The sequence below is a fragment of the Canis aureus genome, chromosome 18 (genome assembly GCF_053574225.1).
Source record: "Canis aureus isolate CA01 chromosome 18, VMU_Caureus_v.1.0, whole genome shotgun sequence".
Taxonomy (NCBI): Eukaryota; Metazoa; Chordata; class Mammalia; order Carnivora; family Canidae; genus Canis; species Canis aureus.
This window is the reverse complement of record NC_135628.1, coordinates 20,135,569-20,156,901: the sequence shown is the minus strand read 5'-3', so window position 1 is coordinate 20,156,901 and position 21,333 is coordinate 20,135,569. Positions and strand designations below refer to the sequence as shown.

The window sequence follows — 21,333 nt, the reverse complement described above, 5'->3', positions numbered from 1 at the left end:
TTTATCTATTTATTCATGAGAGACAGAGAGAGAGAGAGAGAGAGAGGCAGAGACACAGAGGAAGAAGCAGGCTCCCTGCAGGGAGTCGGATGTAAGGCTCAGTCCCTGATCCCGGTATCAGGCCCTGAGCTAAAGGCAGACAACCAACCGCTGAGCCACCCAGGGGTCCCTAATCCATTGATTGTAAAGTAGTACAGATTTTGGGGGAGGGGGGGCTGAAGGTGGTGTAAAGTAATAAATCTAACCGTAATTGGATATGAACTTCATTTCACTAAGCATGCGCTATCCCAAGTATGGCAGTGAATCAGGGAACTTTCCAGTCTCATTTTAGGTTGAGCATTTTTAGAATGATTTCCTCGTTCAATTTATCAAGTGAATATCCTGGATTAGCCATAATTTAAAGAGGAAAGGTGAAAAGCTTCTTATATATTTTTTTAATTGGCTGTTTGGGAGGCTTTGCATTGGCTCTAATAGAAATTTACAGTATAGATGGTCGAATAATGCCTTATGTTTTAAATTTTAGTGATTTTTGAGGGGAAAAAATAGAACGACATTCTTTTTTCAAGATTTCAGTATTTTTAAACTTAAAAAAGTAGAATGTTACATTTGAATTTCTGTGAAAAACAGCTTAATTGGTTCAGTATATATTTTTGGTTAATTTACATTTGTATTTAATAGGTGGATTTTTTTATACATAAATATTTTATAGCTTTGATTTTATTTATCTTCAAAATGAGCCTAGAGAAAAAAGATAAGGTCATAGATCTAATACTTTTATTAGATAATCGAACTAAGAAGGTTAGAAGGAACCAATCATTTTTTGTGAATTCTTCTGTATCTTCCCTTCCCCTTCTAGAAATTCCTTTCTTATCTTAAATAAAGAAATGTAACTTTTATAGGGTGACTAAAGCATTTTGTGGTGACAACTGCCTGATGATCAAGGTTTTTAGCCTGGTATTTGAATGCTAGTCAAAGACAGTGAAACAAGCCCATCTCTTAAAAAGAATCCAGTTAGCATTTATATTGCAGCATTTTAAATACTTATTAGACCACCCTGATTTCAGGGCCTCCAACCAAAAAAAAGAAACCAGAAAACAACATTTAGGCATCTATAATATCTTTCTTATATTTCTTCTCTAAGTTAATTCGGGACGTTGTGTAATTCATTGCACTTCTTCCTATTCATAAGAGGTACTTCATAAGGAAAACTTAGGTGCTGTCTCTTAGGTGCTGAGATAAAATATTTTTATATATTGAACAACTTTTTGATGTGTCTAAAATTTTCCACATTCATCAAATTCTTTAATGATTTTATCTAAAACTGCACAAAATTAGTACAAGTATAAGACATTTGTGGCACTGACATTGAAGGGTTATGTCTTATTATTTTATGTGTGAACCTTGATTGGATCTTAGAATTTAAGAAAATAGGTATTTTGAGGATAGTGGGAATATACAGAACTATGAACTATCCATTGGATGTTAAACTATTGTGAATTTTCTTTTTTTTTTTTTAAATATTTTTTTAAATTTTTATTTATTCATGATAGCCACACAGATTGAGAGAGGCAGAGACACAGGCAGAGGGAGAAGCAAGCTCCATGCTCTGGGAGCCCGACGTGGGATTCGATCCCGGGTCCCCAGGATCACGCCCTGGGCCAAAGACAGGCGCCAAACCGCTGCGCCACCCAGGGATCCCCTATTGTGAATTTTCTTATTTGTGAGAGTAGTGGTTGAAAAGGAGAGTCTCCTTACTAGGAGATGCTTGCTGTAAGTATTTAGGGATGAAGTGTGTGTAGCTGCAGTCGGTTTAGCAAAAAACAACAAAAACAAAGAAGTGATAAAGGGAGATAAACAGGGTGAAATATTAATTTAATCAGTGAGGTTAGATGATGAGTGCTAATTATAAAATTTTAACTTTTGAGTGCTTAAAAGATTTCAAATTACACAATCGGAGGCAGGAATTAGATTTGTATACATTTTTATCTAATTTGAATTCCTTTTTAAAATTCCTCCTTAAGATTTAGTAAACTCTTCAGAAAGTATGTGCCAATTAAATGAATCACTAGGAAAAATAGGTTCTTTCATAATGTTTCCATTGCACTATGTCAAGATATATTTTTACTGTTAAGCTGCCAGAAAGTTAAGAGCCGAAAGGTGTTTTTTAAAAAATAAGGTATAGAAGAAGTTTAATGAATAAAGTTTTCTTTTTTGAGGGCATTTTTTCTCATAATGTTTTCATTTGGTCTGTTAGAAGAGTCATATTAAAATTTTGCAGTTCTTCAACTTTTGTAAGACTCATTTTAGCGTTTTTTATTCTTTTAAAATATTTATTTATTTGACAGAGAATGAGAATTAAGAGCACAAGCAGGGGGAGCAGCAGAGGGAATGGGAGAGCCAGGCTCTTCGCTGAGCAAGGAACCTGATTCGGTACTTGATCCCAGGATCCTAGTCATGACCTGAGGCAGACAGATGCTTAACCAATTAAGCCACCCAGGAGCCGTACCCCTGCCCCTCCCCCTGCCCCCCCATCGTAGAGTTTAATCACTTTGATTCCAAGACCCTGGAGCACCAACTTAGACTGTACCAGGAAAATATTTTATTTTAGTTAAATGTATGATGCTTACTTTGTGAAATTTTCCCTTTGAGTCTTCATTATTCTCCTGTTTGAGTCAGAGACTTCTTGTTCTAAGAGAAATATTAACCATTTTATTTACTATTTTAGGTCCTTTAATTAGTGATCTTTTAGACTGTTGGAGTTTAGGTTTTCCTGAATTGAGTTACTATTTGTGTTCGTATAAGAATCAATTACATTGTTAATTTATTGTTACAGTATGCATTTTTGTCCTAAAATTTGCAGTTCCTTTAAGTTTGTTTTAATTTAGCCAGAGACCATTAAAAAATATCAACTGGTATTACTTAATAAATAAAACTTTAAGAGTAATGCCATAGATGAAGGCCTTATGTAACATATAATGGAGTTCCTTTAAAAAAAAAAAAAAAAAGAGTTTATTTGAGAGACAACAAGGAGAGTAAGAGGGAGAAGCAGGCTGCCCATTGAGCAGGGAGCTCAATGCGAGGCTTGATCCCAGGATCTCGGGATCATGAACTGAGCCGAGGGCAGCCGCTTTAACTGAGCCACTCAGGCACCCTTGATTTTATACCTTCTTTTAATGTTCTTTTTGCCCAACCAAAAGGAAGTTTAAATTTATGATTCATGAATTTTTATTTACATGTATGATTCATGAAGTAGATTGTAGGAGTTCTTTTTATGCATTTCTTCACTATTTTTTTTGAAGTGGAAAACTGAGTAACATTTTAGGATCATAAAAATCAATTTGAGTTTTTTGTTTTACAGTTGAAAATTGAGAAAACCATGAAAGAAAAAGAAGAACTGTTGAAGTTAATTGGTGTTCTGGAAAAAGAAACAACACAACTTCGAGAACAAGTTGGAAGATTGGAAAGAGAACTTAACCATGAGAAAGAAAGATGTGACCAACTGCAAACAGAGCAAAAGGTTAGTTGTGTTTTATGTAACTGATTGTAGTTGGTAGTATATTGTCTGAAGCCCACTTTTTTAAGAGCTGAGCCCGTTAACATGAGTAAAAACTGTTCTTAAAAAATAGCACTTAGATACATAAAGAATAGGTCAGTTCCTATCAATTTGCTGCTGCTACTTCTTGTTATAAATGGTTAAAATACTTGCAGATTTTTTTGGTGCCAGTCTTGATGAGTTAGTTCCTGACAACTTTCTATATGCTTTCCATCTAATTGTAGAATAATTGGCTTGGGAGTAGGGGTTGGAAATATAATTAGGAGTGATAAATATTGAATAACAGAATGACAGAACAAAGTAGTTAAAATTACCTTTCCAAAAGGAATTCAGTGAAATAAGAGGTAATATTAGACAAAATGTGAGAAATGCTATAAATTATTCTAAAAATACATATAAAGAGGTATACCTTTGAAATAGTGTAGTTTCTTTTTTTTTTTTTTAATATTTTATTTATTTATTCATGAGAGACAGAGAGGCAGAGACACAGGCAGAGGAAGAAGCAGGCTCTATGCAGGGAGCCCAACGTGGGCCTCGATCCTGGGTCTCCAGGATCAGGCCCTGGGCTGAAGGCAGCGCTAAACTGCTGAGCCACCCAGGCTGCCCTGTTTCATTAGAGATGCAAATGGATTTAACTTTAGTAGATGAAAACAGTCACCTAGTCATGGACTTATTTTCACAAGAAAAGTAATTTGTTAGTTTTTTTTTTTTTTTTTTTGAAGTTCTGTTTGCCAACATACAGTATAACACCAGTGCTCATCCTGTCAAGTGCCCCCCTCAGTAAGTAATTTGTTAGTTTTGACAAACACAGATTATGATGATACCTTTCACAATCTCATTATAACTAGTTGGATATTTTGTGTCTTTTTTTACAGGATTAACCTGTTGCTCCCTAAGGGTGGGTGTTACATTTTTTTTTTTTTTTTTGTTCAACAAGGCCTAGAGCAATTAATTACTAGTTGTCACTTGAACCAGTAGTGCAGTGATTTTCACTAATTTTTATACTCCAGTAGAATGGTTGTAAATTGTACACCTGAACAGAGATGATACATAAATAAGGCTGAAAATCTGGAAAGATTTCTTTTGACTTGTGAATTTGAGGACTACTCTTTTGCATTAGAAACATAATATCAAGCAATGTTTATAATAATAAATCTCCTTATAAACATCTGAAACATCTGTTTTTAGTGCCATTAGCCTATTTTGTTTAAAATATGCAGTTACTCCCCCATTTTACTCTTGAGGGGAACACTTAGGATCCTGCAGTGAGAATATCCTATAGTATAAGCAAGTATACCAAATATTAAAATATACTATATGTGCTTTCCTTGATTGTTAGGACATTCAGATAAATGGCTTATTCCATTGTTTTAACTCACTGGCTATTCTGTATAGTTATTACTCTGTTCTCTCTATTCTTTACACTTCTATCTCATTTTATACCTGAATTTGGCAGTTTTCCAGAGTGGAATGCCAGTCTTTTTTTCTTTCACTCTGTTACAGCCTGGGATGGAGGTGAGAAGATAGAATACTCATAACAATGGCCTATTACAGCATATACTTAGCCAATAAGATCAAGAATGCCTTGAAATGTGGCCTTTGAGGTTTCAATTCTGATCATCTTGAAATCCAAGGGAAGAATGGATGATTGGAAGAATAGAAATGGCAGAATTAGTAGGGCTTTGATTGTGTGAAATTACTCATATGTGTGAGGCCTTGCCTCTGGTCTAGTCGAGTATTAGCGGAGATTTAAAGTCTCAGGTACTCTTTGCTGTCCAGGTGACTAGAGTTAAACACTATAGAAAAGACCATTCTGAAGAGAGCTTATTCTGACATACATAGATTAAGAAAGTTGGTAGATTGAGGTCAGGGGATTAGTGAAGCAAAATTTGTAGAAGATTGTAGCTGTTGTACCCAGAAGAGGTCAACAACAGTTTTTATGGCAACTCATAAATATTGATGACAGGCACTAATCTTAGAGGGGACTTCTTCCCTGCTGCTATTCTTGTGTTGGGTTTATAATCTGGGAAGATGAGGTATTTGGAAGTGGCTTTTAAAATGCTATTCCATGCTATTAAAATGGTGATTAAAGGGATCCCTGGGTGGCGCAGCGGTTTGGCGCCTGCCTTTGGCCCAGGGCGCGATCCTGGAGACCCGGGATCGAATCCCACGTCAGGCTCCTGGTGCATGGAGCCTGCTTCTCCCTCTGCCTGTGTCTCTGCCTCTCTCTCTCTCTCTCTCTCTCTGTATGACTGTCATAAAAAAAAAAAAAAAAATTAAAAAAAAAATGGTGATTAAAAAAAGACCTGCGGTGCCTGGGTGGCATCAGACTCTTGATTTCGGCGCAGGTTGTGATCTTGGGGTCATGGGTTTGAGCCTCATGTTGGGCTCCATGCTTAGTGTGAAGTCTTCTTGTTCTCTCTTTGCTTTTCCCCCCAGTTTGTGCGTTCTCTCTCTTTCTCTCAAGTAAATAAATAAAATCTTTTAACAACAACAAAAAAAGACCTAGAATGGTGTTTGTTACATTATAGATTCCCACTAAATATAAGTATTATTTTACTAGTTTTCATAATGATGAACTAAAATAGGAATAAAAGGACACCTGAGAGGCTCAGTCAATTAAGCATCTGCCTTGGCTTTGGTCATGATCCCAGGGTCCTGGAGTTGAACCACATGTCAGGTTTCCTGCTCTATGGGGAGTCTGCTGCTTCTCCCTCTGCCCCTCTCCTTGCTCATGCTTGCTCACTCTCTCAAATAAAATGTTTAAAAATGTATGAGTAAAATATGAATATGACATTCATACCATTTTTCTCAGATCCTAGAAGTGATACTTACATATGTTAAAAAAAAACCTGAGTTATAGGTTGCCTGCTTATTTCTGGGAATAAAATGTGCTTGCTAGGAGAAATAGTTCTTTTCATTACTAGTTTTTTTTTTTTTAAGATTTTATTTCTTTATTCATGAGAGACACAAAGAGGCAGAGGCATAGGCAGAGGGAGAAGCAGGCTTCTAGGGAGCCTGATGCGGGACTTGATCCCCAGCACCCTAGGATCATGCCCTGAACCAGAGGCAGATGTTCAACCACTGAGCCACCCATTTGTCCCCTGGGCTTTTTTAAAAAGAAATTCTTTTTTACCTATCTAATCAGGCAGGCTTTCCTGTCAGATAGAACACCTTGCTTGTCTTAAATTGGGTGGCTTATAAAATCCATTACATATCTTGGCACTGGTTTTAAATCTCTTCCATAGTGTGAATTCTAAACACTTTTTGATACAGTAATTCTAAATGTCTTCTCTTTGGGTATGTATACTACTGAATACCTGAAGGACTGTTATGATATATCATCTACAATTTCACTTAAAATTTTATAATGGACAGTTTACTAGGAACGTTCTGGAGCAACCTTCAGTTTCTTAATGGTATAAGACATAGTTGCATTTTTCATTGTTATATAAAATAAGATTAGCTTGTTATCCATTCAATACTTGACACATACTAAGTTAAATGTTTATAATAATTATTTATAAATCTTTTATCTTTTATAAATACTTTTTATTGTAAAATGCCAATAGAGGGGATCCCTGGGTGGCGCAGCGGTTTGGCGCCTGCCTTTGGCCCAGGGCGCGATCCTGGAGACCCGGGATCGAATCCCACGTCGGGCTCCCGGTGCATGGAGCCTGCTTCTCCCTCTGCCTGTGTCTCTGCCTCTCTCTCTCTCTCTGTGTGACTATCATAAATAAATAAAAATTAAAAAAAAAAAAATGCCAATAGAGAGAACACTCCTATTTTGTAAATGAAAAGAATTGGATGTGTGAAGGTTATCAAAAACAGATTGGTTTAAGTGTTACATTTAATTATATTTTATTTTATTATTATTTTTTAAATTATATTTTAGGTTATATTGTGTAATTGGCTGCTTGAAGGAATAAAGTAGGATTACAAAGTAGATTAAAACTGAAACCAAATAACATCTATAAATTGAGAGCTCATAAGTTACATATTGTATTTTGCCTATATTTTAATGTGATGTGTATGTTCCATTATTCATGTATACCCTAGATTTTAAAAAGTAACTATTTGCTTTATTAAGGATAATTTTTACATTCATTTCTAGTTCAACTTTGTGTTTTTTCACTACTATAAAAGACTGATTAATAAGAATTAACCCATAGAATACTTAATATAAGCCAGGTGCTGTTCTGAGTGTTGACTTATGTTAACTTAATTCTATTAAATAGACATTTTAAAATATGAATTTTACAAAGGTAGCACAGAGAGGTTGTTTAACCTGCCTATGGTCGAACAGTATGTAAAATGGTAGAGGCAGGCAGTCTGGCTCCTTCCATTGCTCTTAATGACACTCTGTACTTCTGCCCATAGGGACTAAAGATGTGAACTTATCTAATTGATTTTTTAACAAGATTTTTAAAAAAAAGAGCGGTGGAGAGGGGAGAGAGGGTGCGGGTGCAAGCTCAAGAGTGTGGGAGAGAGAAGCAGACTCCCTGCTGAGCAGGAAGCTTGGTAAGGGGCTTGATCCCTGGATCTGGGGCTTGCTCCTGAAACCAGAGATCATGACCTGAGCAGAAGGCAGATGCTTAACTGACTGATGCACCTAAGTGCCCGTAATTGATCTTTTTTTAAAAAAACATCTTTATTGAGATCTAATGTATAATTTACATATCATTAAAGTCTAGCACTTTACAGTATGCAATTTAGTGGTTCTTACATTTATGGAATTGTGAATCCATTAGCATAATCTAATTTTTTAAATTTATTTATAGATTTTTTTATTTGAGAGAGAGAGTGAGAGTAAGAGCACAAGCAGGGGGAGCGGGAGAGGGAGAAGCAGAAGCAGACTCCCACTGAGCAGGGAACCTGCCATGGGGCTCTTTGGGATCATGACCTGAGCTGAAGGCAGCCAGCCAACTGACTGAGCTACCCAGTTTTCCCCCATAATTAATTTTAGAGCATTTTCATCACCCTGGTAGAAACCTGTACTTGTTAGTGGTCATTTTCCATTTCCTTCCCCCTCAGTCCTAGGCAACCACGAAGCTAAGTTTCTATCTCTATGGATTGTGTATTTTGGGCATTGTATATAAATGAAATTATGTGTGGCCTTTGTGACTGGCTTCTTTCACTTAGGATAATGTTTTCAGGGCTCATGTATGGTATAGTATGTATCAGTAGTTTATTCACTGTCAAATGATATTCCATTGTATTGGTTAGTCTTTTTCTTAACCCAATCTTTACATTTTTTTAGTCATAAGATTAACTGTTTGTAGGTATAATCATTGTGTTCTTTCTGTTTTGGAGTGCTAGATACATATTTGAAAATCAGAAGATTAAGGCACAGGAAACCAATGATCTTGAGTCTTGTTTTTTGAATAGGACTAAAATGAACTGTCACCTTGTTAAGTTTTAGAGTTTGGTGTATTATGTTTTGGAGTCTAAACTATGAGTTGAGGTTTTTTCCCCCATAAAATAAATTACATTCTTAACTCGAATGTTGTTAATATAAGATGTACTTCAGGATATTTTTAAACTAAATTATTTTTGAGAAAACAAAAGCAGTATTGCTTAAGTAATGCAAGGAGCATGTTATAAACTGTTGTATATATTCATATTGTTTTCATCTTAAGTTTCATCAACTAGGTAGGATACTTTGAGGTACTGTGAGGCATTTGGGAGTTATCAGAGGTATAGGAGAGAGGGCATGAAAGATTTCTCATGCTGGCTCTGGCTAGTGCAGACTTCTCTTTATATTTTTGGGTTTCTCTTTTCTAAAGCTGTATTTATTACTGTATTGGATAATGAGTTTTGGACAGAGGTAATTTAAGACACTTAAACTGCTTAGTATAGGAATTGGCTCAAGTACACACACACACACACACACACACACTTGAGTATGTGTGTGTGTGTACATATATATCCTTATATGTTAGAATTGCCGAAAACCAGTTTTGAAGCTATGATAACCACTGACTTTCTAACTTTTTTTTTAAATGGATTATCATTGAGGAAAAAAAAAACACAGACTTTTATTTTTTAAAATTATTTTTATATTATTTTTTATTAGGGAGGAGCAGAGGGAGAGGGAATCTTTTTTTTTTTTTTTTAAGATTTTATTTATTTATTCATGAGTGACAGAGAGAGAGAGAGAGAGGCAGAGGGAGAAGCAGACTCTAGGCAAGGAGCCTGATGTGGGACTCGATCCTGGAACTCCAGGACCATGCCCTGGGCCAAAGGCAGGAGCTAAACCGCTGAGCCATCCAGTGATCCCCGGGAGAGGGAATCTTAAAGGAGGCTCCAGGCTCAGCACAGAGAGAGTCCAGTGAGGGGCCCAGTCTTACAACCCTGAGAGTATGACCTGAGCCAAAATCAGGTGTTGGATGCTTAACCAACTGAGCCACCCAGGTGCTGCCCTATAGAGGCTTCATTTTAATGTTGTAGGAGTGATCCTTATAACTTAGGTGTGTATATCAATAAATTTCTTTTTTTTTTTTTAAGATTTTAATTTATTTATGATAGTCACACAGAGAGAGAGAGAGAGGCAGAGACATAGGCAGAGGGAGAAGCAGGCTCCATGCACCGGGAGCCCGACGTGGGACTCGATCCCGGGTCTCCAGGATCGCGCCCTGGGCCAAAGGCAGGCGCTAAACCGCTGCGCCACCCAGGGATCCCCCTATCAATAAATTTCTTTAAGGCCAATTTTCATTTTATACCTGATTTGCTAAGTAATAATTTCAGGAAACTTATAATACTTTGCTCCTAAAATATATTTGTATAGTTTAAACTAGCTCGTAATCTTTGTATAGATTGATACAGAAGTGTAAGATAATGCATTTTTATGGTTTTATAAGACTTGTATCTTTGATATTTTCTAGTTTATTTTTTTCAGCTTTGCTATACATACACATATACATTGTGAAAGGATTCTTATCTAGTTAATTAACACATCTGTCAACTCACATTTCTCTTTTTAAGTTTTTATTTATTTTAAGATTTTTTAATTTATTCATGAGAGACAGAAAAAGGGGCAGAGACATAGGCAGAGGGAGAAGCAGGCTCCATGCAGGGAGCCTGATGTGGGATTCAATCCTGGGACTCCAGGATCACTCCCTGAGCCAAGGTAGATGAATAATTGCTGAGCCACCCAGGCGTCCCACATTTATGTTTTTTATTTTTTTTTAAAGAGCATTTAAGTTCTGTTTTCTTAGTAAATTTCTGTTAAATAGTACAGTGTTAAGTATAGTCACTATTTTATACATTAGAACCTTAGACCTTATTCATCTTATAAGTGAAACTTTGTACCTTTTTACCAGCCTCTCCCTGTTTCTTCTATCTGGTAGCCGTGGGAGGCCCCCCCCTTTTTTCTGTATGAATTTAAGTACATATAAGTGAATCTACATATAAGTGGTGCTATGCAGTGTTTGTCTTTCTCTGTCTGGCTTATTTCATTCAACAGAGTGCACTCAGGGTCCACATGTATTGTTGCAGATGACAGGATTTTCTTTCTCATGGTTGAATAGTACTCCATTGTATATATGTACCATATCTTCTTTATCCTTTTATCTGTTAATAGACACTTAGATTGTATCTTGACCATTGTCAGTAAATTGCAGTAAATGGGAGTGTGGATCTCTTCTGTATCCTGGTTTTATCTCCTTTCAATATGTACCCAGAAGTGAGATTGCTGGATCATATGGTAGTTTTAATTTTTTGAGGAACCTCCATATTGTTTTCGATAGTACTCACACCAAAAGTGTACAAAGGTTCCCTTTTCTCCACGTCTTCACCAAGAGTTGGTTATGTCTTGACTTTTTTTTTTTTTTTTTTTAAATTTATGATAGTCAGAGAGAGAGAGAGAGAAGCAGAGACACAGGCAGAGGGAGAAGCAGGCTCCATGCACCGGGAGCCTGACGTGGGATTCGATCCCGGGTCTCCAGGATCGCGCCCTGGGACAAAGGCAGGCGCCAAACCGCTGCGCCACCCAGGGATCCCTGTCTTGACTTTTTTATGATGGCCATCCTGACGGATATGAGGAGATAGCTCACTGTGGTTTTGATTTGCATTTCCCTGATGTTTAGTGATGTTGAGTACCTTTTTCATGTACCTATTGTCCATTTGTATATTGTTTATGAAAAAATGTTTATTCAGTTCCTCTTCCCATGTTTGTTTTCCTGATGAGTTTTGTGATTTTTAACTTTTTAAAATTAAAAAATTTTAAATTTCTCTACCCACAATGTGGTACTTGAACTCTCCACCCTGAGATTGAGTTGCATGCCCAACTGAGCCAGCAAGGCATCAGTTGTGTGATTTTTTTTTTTTTTTAAGATTTTATTTATTTATTCATGAGAGAGAGAGAGAGAGAATCAGAGACATAGGCAGAGGGAGGATCAGGATCCCCACAGGGAGCCCGATGAGAGACTTGATTCTGGGACCACGGGATCATGCCCTGAGCCAAAGGCAGACCCTCAACCACTGAGCCACCCAGGCATCCCTATTTTTCAAAAATCTGCCTTGTTGAGCATTGGCCTTACATAGAATGTAAGGTACACTTACATTCTATGTAGGTATCTGCATAGCTTAGTATTTTAGTTGGTTTCAAGATGCAGAGTGTTTGAGAAAAGCCAGATTAAATCAGATGAGTAAGGTTTATTTTAAAATGATGCAATTTCCAGGACACTTGGGTGGCTCAGTGAGTTGGTTAAACATCTGATTCTTGATTTTGACTCAAGTTATGATCTCAAGGTCGTGAGATTGAGCCCTGTGTTGAGCTCCCTGGTCGGGCTCCAGAGTTTAGTGCAGTTTGCTTGCGATTCTCTCTTCCTCTGCTTCTGCCCCTCCCCTCACTTGCTCATGCTCTTTCTCTCTCTAGAATAAATAAAATCTTTAAAATCTCACAACTTCCATAAATAACATAATCTCTTGGCCAGTAATTTGCTGTTTAGAGTATTCAGTTACTAATTTACTAAATTTTACCACTGTATACATTTGAATCCAGAATACCATACTTTTTAAGTAGTTGTCCATGATACTATGTTTTTTCCAAATGTATTCATTTGTAATCAGAATTTATTTTTCAATCATGAGAATAAGTGTATTGTTACTTTAGATATTTTTAGTGCATGTTTATCCACACAGATAAGTGACTAATTTTTTTTCTCTCGTTCATATTTGAGAATTACAACTTGAAAGAATTGTCAATAGTGGATTCATGGTAGGGATTCTTTAACATTTGAGAAGGGGAAGAAATCCACTACATGAATTTGAGATGCCCGTCTCTTAGTCTCCTTTTGCCTTATTTTTATCTTGATGCACAGTGTAGCAGACTTAGTCTAAGTGTTACTTTAATAGAATTAGTTTTGGGGCATGATTTGCAAATATTGACTGAATGGATCTCTCAAATTTCAAGTGTTTTTCAAAAATTGTATTCTAAATTTTATTTTTTTTAAAGTCAGCTTTAAAGAAAGCAGGATTTTTAGTTGTATGTCATTTTCATGCTGTGAAAAGACTTAGCCAAATTGAGATGTAATGCTTCACTCATACAAGAAAACTAGTAGCCTGAAGAATAATCTTTAGCATTTTCATGCCATTAGAAAATAGGTATGGATGCTGAGAAGCTTAGGTGCTTTTATGGGTAACAGGAAAAGATTCTAAGACTGTTAAGTTACATTAGAATTAATTTGTGACTCACTGTAAAGTTAACTGGCTCCTAGATAAAGGATTAAGTTCTTGTTTTGCATTTAGTTGCTTATGAATCTTCTCTAGTTTTGCCCCCATACACTTTTAGAATGTTGTTTACCTGTTATGGAACTTCAATAATTATAGATTCTAGGCAATGTGGTCTTCTTGAAAGAAGAGATACCTGGATAAAATCTGTAGCCTATTTGCAGTGCCAAGAGAGCATGTGGCAAAACTAACAATACAAAATTAAAAAACAAAAACAAAAAACTGTTTAGAAACCTCTTTGGCTCTCTTTATAAATCAGCAAGACAGATAACTGAAAAATGTGTCAGATTTGCAGAATTGGGGCGTCTGGATGGCTCAGTCTATTGTGTTTGCCTTTGGCTCAGGTCATGATTCCAGGGTCCTGGGATGGAGCCCCGCCTCTGGAGTCTGCTGTGGGCCCCCATTTGCTCTCTATCACATTTTTTAAGATTTGCAAGAATCATTGGATATTGACAACAGTTTACAGCAGAGGGAATGTTACTTATTTCTATGGTGTTGTCATTGGAATCAGAAAGGCACTTAGTTTTTTACTTTATTTAAATTCAGTTTGCCAACATATAGTATAACCCCCATTGCTCATCTCATCATGTGCCCTCCTTAATGCCTGTCATCCAGTTACTCTATTCCCCCACCCACCACCTCCCCTTCTGCAGCCCTTCGTTTCCCAGAGTTAGGAGTTTGTCATGGTTTGTCTTCCTTTCTAATTTTTCCCCACTCAGTTTTCCTCCTTTCCCTTATGATCTTTTGACTATTTCTTATTTTTCACATTATGAGTGAAACCATATGGTTGTCTTTCTCCCATTGACGTTTACTTTACTCAGCATGATAAGCATTTAGTTTTATGTAACAATCTTTAATATTGCAAATTTAGTAAAGAAACATTTGCTGAGCAAAAATAAAACCAGCAGAATATATCTGACCATTATTGTGACGAGTTTTTAAATGAAGTGTAGATGCAACACAGTAATTTTCATATTCTAGCAATATATTTTAAGTGATATTTCACTTTATGAAAATCAAAGTGGCTTATAAATACTATATAACGTTTCTTATGTTTCAATTATAAACATGGTGCTTTACTTTAGCTTCTGTTGCCTAGGTGGGTGGCACTTTCATTATGGGAAGTTTTAAAATCATTTTTTAACAAAATAATTTGTCTTATCAGTTCTTTGATGTATAGCTTTTCATAACAAAGTACCTCCATATACATTGTTAAATTTGATTCTCATGATTTTATTAGCTAGGGAGAAAAAGCTTTATCTTCATGTTACAGATCATGAAATGAATTTAGAGAGGAGCTTGATCAGGTTCTTGTAAGTTCCTTAATTGTCTTAATGTGTTAAAATTTTTATAACTTTTAAATTGTTTGTGGTGGAATATATTTTAAATAGAAACTTTTTTATTGCATTTACTACTTTTATATTTCTGTTTCTTTGCATATTCAGGCCTCTGAGTCCCAGAGTGATCAGATCATTAGTAACGTCGCTTCAGGCACATACCTTAAATTAGTATTTTGGTATAATTATTGGTGGCACTTAATGAATCTGTGCTAGAAGAGAAGGATATTTTGTTTTTCGTTTTTTTGAGAAGGTGTTAACTGTGATAGTATCATATGAAACTGATTTATCACTAGAGTAGCATTGAAAAGTATGATGTCAAAAATGAAAGTGACTAAAATTTTTTTTTCTCATTTTTGCCTGCCCTCTGGTGGAGAAGCTTGTGGAATCAACAAACAGGGTATATGGGAAGTCTGAAAAAAATTAATAAATGTTTAATTTGGTATACGAAAAGTAGAATGTAACCTTCAGTCTCAGGTTTAGTTTTTTAATCTTAGTTTATAGACTTTAGAGGGGACAAATATGGGATATTGCAAGATATGCACATTTGTTTTAGAAGTTACATTTCTCAAAATACTTTGTTGTTTCTAAGGATCTTATTGAAGTATCACAAAGCTTAAAAACAGAAAATGAAGAGTTTAAGAAGAGATACAATGATGCTACATCCAAAGCTCTCCAACTTGAAGAAGATATTGTGTCAGTGACACATAAAGCAATTGAAAAAGAAACTGAATTAGACAGGTATTTCTGATGGTTTTCAACAATACTTTTGTTTCAGAAATGTTTCAATGAATTTTTTTGGTCTATATTAATGTTACTTTAACTCAGTTTAAAGGATAAACTCAGGAAAGCACAGTATGAAAGAGAACAACTGGAATGTCAATTGAAGACAGAAAAGGATGAGAAGGAACTTTATAAGGTACTTTATTACTTTCATTTTTTAAAAAAGATTTTATTTATTTATTCATCAGAGACAGAGACAGAGAGAGGCAGAGACATAGGCAGAGAGAGAAGCAGGCTCCATGCAGGGAGCCTGACGTGGAACTCGATCCGAGTCTCCAGGATCACACCCTGGGCTGAAGGTGGCACTAAACCACTGAGCCACCCGGGCTGCCCTTAATTTCATTTTTATTTGTTATCTATTGCTGTGTAACAAATTACTCTGAAATTCAGTGGTCAGGAGCTTGGAAGGAGCTTAGCTACATGGTTTTGGCTTAGGATGTCTTGGTCATTTGCATTTAGGATGTTGACTAGGGCTATAGTCAGCTACAGGCTTAATTGGAACTGGAGGATCTGCAGTCAAGGTGGCTCACACAAATGACTCTTGACAGGATGCCCTTCAGTTTCTTGCTGTGTGGGCTATGTGGCATCTTCAGTGGCTGCTTGAATGTTTTCACAGCATGGCAGCCAGTTTCCCTTGGAGTGAGCTCTCCAAGAGAGCAAATAGGAAGTCCTAGTGTACTTTATGACCTAGTCACCAAAGTTGAATGTTATTTCTTCTACTTTATCTTGCTCATTAGAAGCCCAGTCACTTGGCTCAAGCCACTACTTAAGGAGAGGGGAGTTGGGCTTCCCTTCTTGCAGAGAAGTATCAGAGGATTTGGGGATCTATTTGAAAACTACCTCTCAAGTGTGTAGTCCCTAAAAGTTTTCAGGGAATTGCTGGTATTTTAGTTACTTAGCAGGTGATACATAATAAGTCAAAGTAACAAGTTACCTAATGTTTATCAGAATTTATAAAACCAAATGTTTCCCCTTTTAGGAACACCATATGTTTTAGAGCATTAATTTCAGTGACAATTGTCATGTTTTAAAGTTTGACTTTGAGAATATTCTTCAGAAAATGTCATTTAAAAAAATGTTCTAATCCTCACCTTCTGAAGTTTTTCTTTTTTGAATGATTTGGAAATAGAATGGTTAGCTTAATTACCAATAATGTAAATATAAATTGAGACATTTATCTTAAGTAGCTAACAGCAGTTCTTGAAGGCATTTCCAGATGAGGAAATTTTTTTAAAGATTTTATTCATTCATGAGAGAGAGGCAGAGACATAGGCAGAGGGAGAATGTGGGACTAGCCTAATGTGGGACTAGATCCTGCAACTCTGGAATCACACCCCAAGATGCTCAACCACTGAGCCACCCAGGTGTCCCCTTCCTTTTTATTTTTCAAGTCAAGGTGGTTTTGTTTTGTTTTTGTTTTTGCTATTTTAGAAGGTAGGTCTTGAATACACCATACACCTTAGGACAGAAAGGATGGATGGGGACATTTTACATACTGTGTTAAACTCATTTTATTTCTTGAATAGCTTATCCCCAGGGTGTGCGTACATGCATGCATGTATGTTTGTCACTCCCAAAACATGATTCACTGGTGGGTGATTTTACGATTTTACGATTTGACCCTTTAAGAAAATATGCCCCAAAATAATGTTTGGTTTTTGAACACATTTTGTGAAAAGGGGAAATAATAAATACATCTAGAAAAATTGATACAATTGGATTACTGTTTATACAGTGTTTTTGCAAACCTCCTCCAAATGCAGTTTATTTTTAAAGTTGTAAAGCACTTCTTAAGCGAAAATTTGGCATCTTGAATAATTTTTTACTCAATGAATTTCACTGAGAATATTTCAGTTTTGTTGCCAGGAAAAGACCTTAGCATTATTTCTCTGTGGATAATTGCTTTTATTTTTTCTTAGCACAGTGGGAGATAATAAATAAGATTGAATGTGTATGTCTTCAGTCATTTCAATTCAATAATGAGATGAATTCTGAAGGCCTTCTCTTTAGTATTGGGAAGGGTTTAGGAAGGTCCTTAAGTTAAAACAGTGATGCTGAAGAGGTGTAATGAATGACAACTAGGAGAGTTATTTTGGAAAGAGAAAGATCTATCCTTAAAGATGTTATTTCCATCCTGCTTTTTCTTTCTGTCCTGAGACTAGGACTTCTGATGTTTTGTAGAGGGTTAACAAGCACATTTTAAGGTAAATTCAGCATTTTTCCTTTACTGCTCTAAATTATCCCTTATACTTTGCTTTTTTTCACCTTCTGCAGACTTGTGTGTGTTTTACATCTGAATGATGAGTCCTTTGCAAAAGACTGGGCAGTAAGGAAGGAAGGGAAAGAATGAGGTGCCTTAGGGATTTATTCTTTTATAGTATGGTAATATCTCTAGTTTTCCATAAGCTTATCACTTGGGATCAAAGTGACATCAGAATTTCCATTTGCATATACTTTCCCCCAGCCTCCCAGTGTTCCAAGCAGTATTTCATTTGTATGTGTGTATCCGCAAAAATTGGAAGTAAAACTTCCTTAGAGATTTTTGTTTTGTGGGTTTTTTTCTTTCTTTTTTTATTTTTATTTTTATTTTTATTTTTATTTTTATTTGTTTTTTTAAAAGATTTTATTTATTTATTCATAGAGACACATAGAGAGAGAGAGAGACAGGCAGAGACACAGGCAGAGGGAGAAGCAGGCTCCACGCAGCAAGCCCGATGTGGGACTCGATCCCGGGTCTCCAGGATCACACCCCGGGCTGCAGGCGGCGCTAAACCGCTGCGCCACCAGGGCTGCCCTCTTTCTTTTTTTTTAATGGCAAGGAGACTATACTTACTATGATAAGACCTCATTATATTGTTCATCTCAGAAACAGGCTTTCCCTTTCAGGTGGCTTATATAAATAACCAGGGCGATTCCTTTTGTTTCTCTCCTCTAGCCCCTATGAGATCATATGACCTGTCCCTGTCCTGTCAGAATTTAGAGGAATTGATAAAACACTTTTTTTTAAAAAAAGATTTTATTTATTTATTCATGAGAGACACAGAGAAGAGGCAGAGACCTAGGCAGAGGGAGAAGCAGGCTCCCTGCAGGGAGCTTGGTGCAGGATCATGTCCTGAGCCGAAGACAGCTGTTCAACCGTTTAGCCACTCAGCCACCCCTAAGATGTTCTTGAATGTACCTCTTCAGTGTTCCAGAATCTCACCATGCCTTTCTGATTATACCTATAAAATAATTTGTTCCTCCAAAAGAACAACCAAATCGGTTTGCATTTTTAAAGAGAACTTAAATTTATTAAATCAATGGAAAAGACTTAAGAGGTCAGGTAATGTTGTTAGACCTTAGATATATAACCTCTATGAAAAATTAAAAACAAAAACTCAAACTTAGGCTATGTTCTGTTCCTGTATATTAGTCATTTGATACACCTTGAGTCTCTTGACTCCCTGTCTAGTAAGTCTTCCAATTCCTTGATCATACTTAGGTTAGAGAGAAACATTGGTATTTTGAAGTTTGAGAAATTTAGTTTTGGAACTAGAGTTTTCTTGACATTTTCAAGCACTGTTACAGGTACATCTGAAGAATACCGAAATAGAAAATACCAAACTGGTGTCAGAGGTCCAGACTTTGAAGAATTTAGATGGGAACAAAGAAAGCATGATTACTCATTTCAAAGAAGAGATTGGCAGGCTGCAGTTCTGTTTGGCTGAAAAGGAAAATCTGCAAAGGGCTTTCTTGCTTACAACCTCAAGTAAGGTAAGTACTTTTGCAATATGTATTTGAAGATTGTAAAACCTATGTCTATTAAATATAGTGGTTTTTAATCTGTCCTCAACCTTTTCTCTTGAAAAATTTCAAATTTAGAGGGATTATGACATTACATCTTAAGTATGTTAGCATGTCTTCCTTGTCAACAAGTACATTATTCCGTATAACCACCAAAACCATTAACATATTTAAGAAATACAACATTCATAAGATAATATTCATTCCTGTATATAGTTTTAGTATATTCAAATTGTCCCAAATGTTTCTATATAACCTTTAAAATTTCTTGACCCAGGGGTAAAGATCACACATTAATTTGATTATTGTGTTCTTGGTTTGCTCTAATCTAGAACAGAGACCCTATCCTTGTTATTTTTTAATGACATTGATAATTTTGAAGAATTCAGGCTTGTGTGAGAAAATGGTCTGTAATCTGTATTTATATATCATTTCTTTATGATTAGATTCAGGTCAAACTTTTTTTTTTTTGTCAAGAAAAGGCATAAATGATTTTTATAAATTCTGCTGAAGTGTTATCAAAAGTCACATAATGTCAATTCTGTTCTTGACATTAGGTTTAATAATTTGTTTAAAGTTATGTCTGCCTGAATCTATTATATTGGTGCTTTTTCCTTCTTTATGATTATTGAGTAATATGTAGGACAATACTTGGAGATGATACGAACATCCTTGTCCCCAGTAGCCTTTCACCTAATGGTTTTTATTCCTTGATGATTTTCACCTGCATCAGTTACTATTACATTAATGATTACAAAATGGTGATTTAAAAAAAATTACTATTTTACATTTATTAGTAGGTGTTCTTTTATAGTGAGGTTCTCTGTTGCCCTCTCCCTTCTTTTCATATCACTGTGGACTTAGGGATTCTTTTTTGTTCAGTGTATCATACATCATCATTATTCTTTTTCATACCCAGATTGTCTCATATTTAGCCAGGGAGCTGTTCTAGACTTTTTTTTTTTTAAGATTTTATTTTGGAACGTGAGCAGGGGGAAGGACAGAGGAAGAGGGTGGAATATTGTGAAATTAATAGTATTTTGGTATTTTCATATTGGATCCTGTTGCTACTAGGGGCCTTTGCTTCTTTGCATTTTCGTTGGACAAACATTTAAAGTCTTTGTATAGTTCTCTCCAATTCAGATTCAGTACTTTATGATTCTTCCTTCTCTTCCTCCATTCCATATTTATCTCTTCTCTCTGTGAGAGCCCTTGTTTCCAACATATCATTATATTTATTCAAGTAGTCTACCCTGTTACACACACCAATAGTTTCAGAAGTGTTGAACCACTCCCAACTATGTCTTCTAAATAAAATTCTTTCAAGCCTTTTTCTTAGATTTTATTTCAGTAAGGATGTACAGAGTACTGTGTTCAACAGTTATTTGAATTAACTTTTTAACATTTATGGACAGTGAATATTTATACAGCTTAACTTTTATTTGCAATAATTCTAAGATTAGATTTTACTCTCTGAACCTTTTGATTGAATTTTGTTTTGAATATATTAAATAGTTGCATCATTCAAAAGTAAAAACAATTATAAAAAAATTTACTCTGATGTCTGTCTTCCCTAAAAAGCCCTTATACCCATATTTAAAAACATTTTTGGGACGCCTGGGTGGCTCAGTGGTTGAGTGTCTACCTTTGGCTCAGGTCGTGATCCTGGAGTCCCGGGATCGAGTCCCACGTTGGGCTCCCTATATGGAGCCTGCTTCTCCTTCTGCCTGTGTCTCTGCCTCTCTCCCTCTGTGTGTCTCTCATGAAAAAATAAATAAAAATCTTTAAAAAACATTTTCATTAGTTTCCAGTTTATCCTCCTGTTTAGTTTTGTAAAAATTTTTAGAAGATTTATTTACTTGGGAGAGAATGAGCAAGGGGAGGGGCAGAGGAAGAGGGAGAAGCAGACTCCCCGCTGAGCAGGGAGGCTGATATTGTGCTCCAGCCCAGGATCCTGATGTGGGGCTTTATCCCAGGACCCTGGGATCATGACCTGATCCTTAGGCAGACGCTTAATGACTGAGCCATGCAGGTACCCCCCTCCTGTTTCTTTCTGCAAAAATAAGCATGTGTATGTGCACAAACTTTTGTCTATTGCCTTCTCTCTTAAAAAAAAATTGCCATGATATACTTTTTGCACCTTTT

General features: G+C 36.0%; 1 protein-coding gene across 8 annotated transcripts in view; it reads left to right on the top strand.

Moving 5' to 3' along the window:
• The window catches only part of TAX1BP1 (Tax1 binding protein 1), a 93,826-nt gene that overhangs the window by 25,177 nt on the left and 47,316 nt on the right, over positions 1–21,333 (top strand). For all 8 annotated transcript variants that reach the window (XM_077856422.1, XM_077856423.1, XM_077856421.1 and 5 more), the window contains exons 5-8: positions 3,359–3,517; positions 15,215–15,363; positions 15,451–15,541; positions 18,973–19,158. In XM_077856422.1, the coding sequence (XP_077712548.1) occupies positions 3,359–3,517; positions 15,215–15,363; positions 15,451–15,541; positions 18,973–19,158 (585 nt within the window). The remainder of the gene's footprint in view (positions 1–3,358; positions 3,518–15,214; positions 15,364–15,450; positions 15,542–18,972; positions 19,159–21,333) is intronic.